Source organism: Emys orbicularis, chromosome 6, assembly GCF_028017835.1.
Source record: "Emys orbicularis isolate rEmyOrb1 chromosome 6, rEmyOrb1.hap1, whole genome shotgun sequence".
NCBI classification, from domain to species: Eukaryota; Metazoa; Chordata; order Testudines; family Emydidae; genus Emys; species Emys orbicularis.
In genome coordinates, this window is record NC_088688.1 from 34,790,369 (window position 1) to 34,800,098 (window position 9,730).

The 9,730-nt window shown below is 40.4% G+C and overlaps 1 protein-coding gene across 3 annotated transcripts in view; it reads right to left on the reverse strand.

Moving 5' to 3' along the window:
* The window catches only part of SLC38A9 (solute carrier family 38 member 9), a 55,419-nt gene extending 54,659 nt beyond the window's left edge, over positions 1-760 (reverse strand). Inside the window, exon 1 of one of the 3 annotated variants that reach the window (XM_065406411.1) lies at positions 628-760. In XM_065406411.1, coding sequence (XP_065262483.1) covers positions 628-684 — 57 coding nt within the window. In that variant the 5' untranslated portion in view covers positions 685-760. The remainder of the gene's footprint in view (positions 1-627) is intronic. The other 2 variants (XM_065406412.1, XM_065406413.1) reach the window with 2 other exon arrangements.
* Between the last annotated feature and the right edge of the window lie 8,970 nt (positions 761-9,730).

A 9,730-nucleotide genomic window follows, 5' to 3' on the forward strand; every position in this document is an offset into this window, starting at 1 on the left:
AAGATGTATTAGTAACAACAAAGAATCTCTGATGTTCCACTTATACTAAGTTGACTACTTACTATAAGAAAAACATGAAACTTTTAATGAAAAGTACATTTTCAAGCAGATCTGTTCTATTTTTAAAGAAAAACTGATGGCTGAATTAGTTTAGTTAGAAGAACACAGCATTTGCTCTCATCCACATCACAATCCACCAACTACTTTATGAAAATATTTTCTCAGTGACAGGCTACACACAGAAAATGCCCTAAGTTATCAGGCTTGGATACCTAAATTTAGGTACATAGAATTCCATGTTGACAACTTAAATATGTATTTATGAAAGTTCTGGTGACAAAGTATTAAGACTTGGCCAATATTGTAAGACTCAGGGATTGTTTGCATATCTTAGTCATATTTTTCACCACCTAAGAAGGCAGTTGTGACTTGTGGTTCTATGTAAACTCAAGCATGCTCAGCCAGGAAGGCCTCATTTAGAAGCAATCCTCAAGGTTTGTTTTAACTGGGGTTTTTCCTTTTTATTTTTCAGCTGTAAATTGCAGAAGTCAGGCACTTACAATACCCACTACACCCTGCGTGTCATGTCCATTAATTAATGGCATCTTTAACCCATCTTTTCCTTACCAGTGCCCTATCTGAAGGAGAAGTGAGCTTGCTATAGTAATGAATCCGCTTATTCATTGCTGAGGCTTCATCTGTAACTCTTTGTGTGTCATCATTCACACTGACAATATTTGAAGGCTCTACGTGGAATGGCCTAAAGGGAAAAGGCACAACAAACAACCTTTATGAAACTGTTAACAGAAGAGAAATAAATTATATATTCAGAAAATGATTTTGTATCACTCAGGAATAGATTACCATCCATATTGCAACTGCTTAATGCACTGCTTTCTAACTGAAAGAAGGGAAGGAGCATACCACAAATGCAATATTTATCTCCTTATATAATCCATATTAAAAGGGAATTGGGCCAAATTCGGATGTGCTAGGTTGCACCTGCATAACTGAGAGCAGAATGGTGACCAGTATCTAGTTAAAAATAATGGACCAAATTGCGTTGGGTTACACTAGCATAAATCCAAAGCTCAATTAAATTAATACTTGTTCTAGCTTTATACCAGAATTTGGTGCAGTATATTTTTAAAAAGTTGATTTTTAGTCCTCATTTACCTCACTGTTTCCCTTTGAATGGCATTTGATTAATCACTAGGAACACGATTCTCAGGAACAAAAAAATCCCAAGGGACAGATTATGGCCCAGCCCTAAGCAGTCGTGTGGCAGCATACACAATACAGAATAATATCTCCACCTCTCCTTCCAGCATTGGATGTAGAGGTTCCATACCCAGTAGTTCCTCAAACACAGGCACATAGGGAATGGGTGGAGAGGGGTAGGCAGTGGGCTCAGTTCCTTCCTTGGACTGCTTCTTCACTGCCCTTAATACAGGGCTAGATTTACCAGAGATAGACAGAACCTTACCCCAACTATGGTAAAGAAAAATGAGAATTTCTACTTCTGAATCATAGCAATATATAGACACAGAGTCTGAATGCTTTGTCAAGAACTCTTTATTTCTATATAGGTACAGGACTCCATTGGCTTAGTAAGACATTAGCCAAAGCCACATGAGGGTTTAGAAATAAAAGTTGTATTACTTGCAAACCTTACTAAACTGGTATTGCTTCCCTTCACCTGTGCTTTTATTGGCTAAACTCACTAAGATTTACAAACACAACAACAATATTCATATTTGTTCATCCACCTTGCACACACACAAAGCAAAAAAAAAAAAAAAAAAAAGTTATAAAAATAAAAAGACCCCCCAGCAAATTACAGATAACAACCAAAACAGCTACTACAGATAACAGCAACAGTAAAAACTGAGTCAGGAAGAAAATTTTATTTTTCCTGCAATAAGAACCAGGTCTATTTGAATGTGTGGAGTCTGAGCCAAGACACATAAAAAAAAAAGATGGTGGCCAGTTCCCTTTACAGCAGCTCCCAATAACAGGATGATCTCTAAAGGATTGCATGGTTTTCAACTCCGCCTTCATTCTGGGACACCATTTTCCCTGACCAAGTTCCCATCCTCCTCCCAGCTACAAAATTAAGCATCTATATCACAGCACAAACTTGCATCAGGACGTTAATAAAGCCTGATCTGGAACTGCAATGCATCTCTGTGACTGGCTGCTAGGAGACATCCCGAGAGAGATGGAACTTGCTGCCCAAGCCCTGAATGCTGAGAGAATCATTTCTGTAATACTCCCCATTCTTAACAGCACAAGACAGAAGACAGAATTGCATGTTTTTCCCTGAGCTGATGTAAGCAGATAGGAAAAGCATGGTACTTTGTACAAGTCACAAATAGTTTTTCCATCTGGAAGTATTAAAGTAATACATTATTTCTAGATGAACTTATATAGTCTATACTTTGTTATTTTTGTTCATTTTCTCTCCCTCTTGAAAAAATGGTTTAATTTATTAGATCCTTTCCCACATCTCATCACTTCTTATTTTTTTTCATTTTTAAGTATACCCAATCAAGATTATTTTTTTGGACTGTAAAAATATGAAGGGGGAAAATACTGGTTTTATTTTTATCTATACTTGGGACATGAAGGTGTACCTGTATGAATTAAGAAAAAATAAATCCTAACTAAATATATTAGATAGAACACAATCATGAAGTAAAACTGTTGCTGAATTTAGTTAAGTGTGGAAAATGAAGGGTTAACTAGTTCAACATAGGTACAAAAAGGACATATCTATGCACAGATCTCATTTCAAGGCACACTCATTTTAGTTGAGAAGTTATGATATTCTATACATTTTGTCTCCCCGCACTTCTAATGTAAATAACTTTCAACAAAAGCAAGATTTGTGAAACTAAGGTTAAAGTTATTCATAATAAAGGGATGAAACCCACAGTCTTTTTTTAAATGACCTGTATGAATAATTTGTTTCTCTTTCTCATTTGGGTTTTTGTCACATGCTGCTTTCCACATATGGGACATGGTAGCATGAGAGGTGTACATCTAATTATACCTTACTCAGACTGAATGCACAGTATAAAGATCCAATGAGGTCTAGCTTCTTCTGCCCCACCTGGAATTAATATTGTTGGCACATCTCCTCTGTTGTTCCTGTGGGAAAGCTACACTAAAGAAGTGAGGCTTACACTCCACTTCCATGTGGAGAGATCTGTGGTAGTTTTTGCCTCTTCTGGCATGGTGCTCAATAATCTTGGACCAGCTGCCATGAAAGTTCTCCCCTTAGCTATGTGGCACTAAGCTGTTGAAGGAGATCAGGTTCTGAGACAGAGCAGCTTGGGCCAATACAGTAGACCAGTAGTTCTCAAACTTTCCCCCCCCCCCCCCCAAGGACCACTTGAAAATTGCTAAGGGTCTCGGCGGACCACTTAATGATCTTTCCAACTGTTTTTTGTACCGTTCACTAACTATTGTAAAGCATTTTGGATAAAAGTGATATATTTAAAAATAAATAAATAAATTAAAAAACCCCCACCAATAATAAACTTTTTTGTTCTACAAATAAAATCAAACAACTCATTTTAATATCAGTAGCCTTATCTTTCTAATGCAATGGATGTGCCCTCTCCTCCACCGCGGCAGCCCCAGAGCTGGGGCTAGGAAGGAGGGGGGGCTCCCACGCCTTGGGAGCCACCAAGCTGGGCTGGGAAGGAGGGGAGTGTCTCTCCCTCTCTCCCCCCACCAGGAGGGGGGTCTGTCCCTCTCTCCCCCCACCAGGGCAGCCCCATAGCTGGGGCTGGGAAGGGGGAGAGGGTCTCTCCCACTGCGGCAGCCACCGAACTGGGCTGGGAACGGGGGGGGGGGGGGGGGGGGAGAGTCTTTCCCTCTCTCCTCCACCACAGAGCTGAGGCTGGGAAGGAGGGCTGTCTCTCCCTAGCAGCCACAGCCCTGGAGCTGGGGAAAGTAGCCTCTTTTGCTGGCTGCCATACCCCTGCATGTCCCAAATTCCCTCCACCCCCTCTTCTCACCCCACTGCCCCCTCCCACCTACCCCCATTCACCCCACTGGCCACCAACTCACCTTACATGTGCATCTTCTCCAGGGTCCAGGCACCTAGTTAGTGGAGCCACGCCTGCACAGCTTCACTAATTAGGTGAGTGGCCCTTCATTCTCTCATGTGCAGCCACCCAGGCATTCGCCTTAGAGGGAACTATCCGTGGAACACCTGAATGGAGCTCATGGACCACTGGTGATCCACAGACCACAGCTTGAGAACCTGTGCCATAGAGCACCTTACAGATGGAGGCCAGAGACCATTAATTTGACCAAGTATTCTATAGAGAGCAGAGCATCAGGGAGATGTGCTTTTGGTGGTAATCACCTATAGAATAAGGAGGCTTGGGAACTCCACCAACATAAAGCTCAACAGCTCTATCAGATCACTGAGAAACCTTCACTCTCAGGAGGGAACTCACATGGGGTCACTCAAAAGGCAATAGGAATAAAAAGAGGCATAATGGGGGGAAAATTGGCATGACTATGAGTGTTAATTCAGAGAAACAATAGTGCAGGTGATACCCAAGCACTGAAAGAATAAATGGAGGGCCAGAAGAGTTCAATGGATCTGCTTTTTTTCAGGACAACAGTACTATTATACTCTACATTTAAATATTAATCCAACTGACAATATTCACTTGGGGCAGAAATTCCACTACAGGGGAACCAATGTGTTTACCACTGAATGGTAGGTACAGACAGGATGCTGGAGCCCCACACTGCAGATTTACATCTCCTGCACACTACAGAACTGTTCTGTGCATGGGACACCAAGGCCACAGCTCACTTGGGACATGCAATGGGACGAGGCCATGGGATTTGCTATTACATTTACCCACTAGCCATTCTCTCCAATGCACAAGAGCACAGTAAACGTGGAGCTACTGCAGCTCCACTGCCAGGGAACCAAACTGCTTCCTCCCCAGCTTCCTTAGTCATATTGTGTACTTGGTCCATGGTTAATGCAAGGAACCCTTGATACTAATCAGACATGTTTGTATTGTCCAAGATATGATATTTGGAAATAAATAAAATGAAAACTAAGGACTGGGAATTTCCCCCCCCCCCCCCCCCCCAATACCACTGGTCAGGAGAATTCAGTTGCTGAGCTACATGCATTTTGTGACTAACATTCATAAGGATCACAGGACAACTGAGGCACATATTAATAAAAATATGAATGAAGGACTAAATTTCTAAGACCTACTATATCTCAGGGTTTTACCTTGCCATTTCAGAAATACATCTCTTTCTTTTAGAAAGATAATCTCAGATACTATGATGGTCTGCATTAGGTCCAGGAAAAGAAACCCTCTGAAATCTTTCTGGATGGAACTGCCAGAAAGATATACATGCAAAAAGAGTAAGGGAAGTCCCATATATGAATGTAAATGTAGATTAAACATGGATTTTTAATTTATTTATGTGCAAAAGTGTGGCTATAGGAACTGCACCCACAGAAAAGGGCAGAATATGGCATAAATTTGGCTAGCCTAGCTGTGTGCAGAAATCTGCCAGAATTTTCATTATCTTGAAAAACTGGCATATTCTGCTTTTCTGAAAATAGTGATGAGTAATATTTTAGAAGTCCTACAAAATGGAATGCACATTTCAGAACAAGAACTGAAAAGGGGTATGTTTAGGGCCACTCTGTGGACAAGGAGAACATAATATTTCATGTTGTAGAGTTACCCTTGTTTGGATCTGAAACACTTACCACCACTGAATAGCCAATGCTGTACATCTGTTGAATAATATTCAGAATGAGGCCTTTAAAACAAGACTTTTTACTTCACTGTATTATTTTGGTGCTCCTCCATGACACTATTTAACATTTCAAGTTATAGAAACATTTATTTTGTGTTCAAATTATACTGTCTCACCATAACTCAAAGACATTTTCAACATTTCAACTTGAAGGCACTTTACTTGCTTTCATATATGAAGCTTTAGAGTTACTACAAAGCTGAAGAAAGAATAATGGGTGAGCGGTCAGTATGCTCTCTAATGTGTTAAATGCTTTGGGGCTGAAGAGAGAAAAAAAGACTTCATTTAATGTGTTTAAATGCAGAAAATTGTCTTTTGATTAGCACTGCCATTCACTGTATGATTGTGGAGCACCTAGCACAATGGGGCTTCAATCTGGTTCAGGCCTGTAGATGCTACTAAGGGCCTTCCCTCTTCTCCAGTTCACTAATGGAAATCAATCTGCTCTGTGAAACTCACCAGCAGCACTGTTCATAGGCTATTCTGGGTCCTAACTGTGCATATTTCACATGTTTGTGTCTGCAGACCCCTATCCTGCAACCAGATCTGCATGGGATCAGTAATCTACCCATGCAGATTCAACTGAAGGAACAGGGCCCGATAAACTCTTTGTGGCAGGGATTGTGTTGTTTGTTTAGCATATTTTTCTGTGGAAAGCATATCATGTTCAGTTATAATACCTATCAGTGTTCTTGCACGGATATATGCCTTCATCAATATACCTATATTGGTTACTTGTAATTCTTCACGCTAACATAGCTTTTATTCTACAAAATGCTGTACAAACTGACAAATAATAATGCTTTAAATTTCACCATAGACCTCCCATTGCCCCAATATTTGAGTTTTGTAATAATTTCATCATTAAATACTATGGATATTAACCCAGCTGTAGAAATAATGAATCCCTTCCTGCAAAAAGAAAACACAGAAGAACCTTTTTGCTCAATTACATAGCTACATCTGTTCTGTGGTTAGAAGATTTTTAGCCTCCAAAGATATCTATCCAGCATCCTTCACCATCTCTAAATTCACAAGAAAACTTTAAAAAAAAGGGAAAAGAGAACCACTTCTGAGGAAAAGAAACTCCTTAGCTCCCTCCCCCTATGCTAATACTCTTTTTCACTAAGGAAATTTAGAGATGTTTATTTTTCATACTGACTGCTCCTGCATCTTCTTTCATCTTAAATTTCCACCCTTTTATTCTTTTTAAATCCCCTGCCTTTTTCTCCCATTAGTTCCCCCTGTAGCAGAAGGCCAGGAACATTAGGAGCATCCACTACAGTGGTTTTCAAACACTTTTACATTGGAGAATTACTTCTAACACAAATGCCTTCAAGTATCATCCTCACAACTCCAAACGTTCCTTAAGACAGTTACAGAATTTATTTAGATAAAAATGTTATAATCAAAGAGCTTGAAAGGCAAAAACCCCACCCTAACTTTAATTCAACAGGTGCTGTTGCTGCAGCTGCATGGTGACATCCCAAAATTAAGGTCTGTAAAAAATTACTATATTAAGATATACCAACAACCTAAGAACTACATAGTTAGCAAATCATTCATACTGAATAATTAGAAATTCTAAAGAAATAAAAAAGCAACAGTGCCTACTTTAATAGACTTGTATTATGTTACAAAACCATTTACCTCTCTAGCATATTTTTTGTTAAACAAAGAAAAAAAAAATCTTTACTAGGTTAAGAGACATAATTACATACCAATAAAAAACTATTTTGGGGGCAATTCAACAACACATCTTAAACCAAACAAACCCAATTGGTCACCTTACAGTTTTAAAAAAATCCATCCAAGGCCACTCAGAATAATTAACTTATTAGCTAGGAAAAGAATCAACTATAAACAAACAATAACATCCCATAATATACAACAACAGAAAAATACTAAACATAAAAACCTTTAAAAATACAACATTATGTCTTCCTGTAATTAGTTTAAACACAAGAAAATAATATTCTAGAACCAACCAACAAAGGATCCTAGAAAACACCACAAACCTGTTTCTGATCATGGTATCCACAGGAACAGGTTTTAAAAAAAGCCTTCTGTTAGCACACCTGCACTGCTCCCTCTCACCCACTACTCTTAGCATAAGGCAGATCTTTTTTTCTCCTATCTACAGCTCCTAAAACCATACAACCAAGTAGCCTACTTTGTGTTAGTCAATCCACCCCACACGCCCACCTAGAAGAGGTTAAGATGGCCAGGCAGGCCAATTAACTCCATAGGCTGCACCTGGAGGGGGAGCCAGGGAGCAGGGAAGATTGAAAGCAGGCTCAGCTTGGGCAGGAATAGGTGTGGCCTATAAAGCCAGGAAACTGGCCCCTAGAAAAGGGCTGCTGGGAAAGGCTACAATTGTACCCAGAGCAAGGAGGGCTATTAGGAATTACAGGAAGTAGTCCATGAAAGAAGTAAACTGATGGGTCAAGGGTCCTGAGAGTAGGCCTGCGTTTCCCCTACCAAACGCCAAAGGAGTGGCACCTAAGGCAATGAATAGAAAGACTGCCTACAACTAGTGAAGAAAGGACTTAGATATACTCTGGAAGTGGGGGAATGGTAAGTGACCTGGCTAGTAGGCTAAGTCATGAAGAGGATACTCAAAAATAACAGGAGTACTTGTGGCACCTTAGAGACTAACAAATTTATTAGAGCATAAGCTTTCGTGGGCTACAACCCACTTCTTCGGATGCATATAGAGTGAACCATATATTGAGGAGATATATATACACACACATACAGAGAGCATGAACAGGTGGGAGTTGTCTTACCAACTCTGAGAGGCCAATTAAGTAAGAGAAAAAAATCTTTTGAAGTGATAATCAAGATGGCTCAGTACAGACAGTTTGATAAGAAGCAAGTGTGAAAATACTTACAAGGGGAGATAGATTCAATGTTTGTAATGGCTCAGCCACTCCCAATCCCTATTTAGCTCTGAGTTGATTGTGTCTAGTTTGCATATCAATTCCAGCTCAGCAGTCTCTCGTTGGAGTCTGTTTTTGAAGTTTTTCTGTTTTAAGATAGCCACCCGCAGGTCTGTCAAAGAATGGCCAGACAGGTTAAAGTGTTCTCCCACTGGTTTTTGAGTATTATGATTCCTGATGTCAGATTTGTGTCCATTAATTCTTTTGCGTAGAGACTGTCCGGTTTGGCCAATGTACATGGCAGAGGGGCATTGCTGGCACATGATGGCATATATCACATTGGTAGATGTGCAGGTGAACGAGCCACCGATGGTATGGCTGATGTGATTAGGCCCTATGATGGTGTCACTTGAATAGATATGTGGACAGAGTTGGCATCGGGCTTTGTTACAAGGATAGGTTCCTGGGTCAGTGTTTTTGTTCAGTGATGTGTGGTTGCTGGTGAGTATTTGCTTTAGGTTGGAGGGTTGTCTGTAAGCGAGGACAGGTCTGTCTCCCAAGATCTGTGAGAGTAAAGGATCATCTTTCAGGATAGGTTGTAGATCTCTGATGATGCGCTGGAGAGGTTTTAGTTGGGGGCTGAAGGTGACAGCTAGTGGTGTTCTGTTATTTTCTTTGTTGGCCCTGTCTTGTAGGAGGTGACTTCTGGGTACTCGTCTGGCTCTGTCAATCTGTTTTTTCACTTCAGCAGGTGGGTATTGTAGTTTTAAGAATGCTTGATAGAGATCTTGTAGGTGCTTGTCTCTATCTGAGGGATTGGAGCAAATGCGGTTATATCTTAGAGCTTGGCTGTAGACAATGGATCGTGTGGTGTGTCCTGGATGGAAGCTGGAGGCATGTAGGTAAGTGTAGCGGTCAGTAGGTTTCCGGTACAGGGTGGTATTTATGTGACCATCGCTTATTAGCACAGTAGTGTCCAGGAAATGGACCGCTTGTGTGGATTGATCTAGGCTGAGGTTGATGGT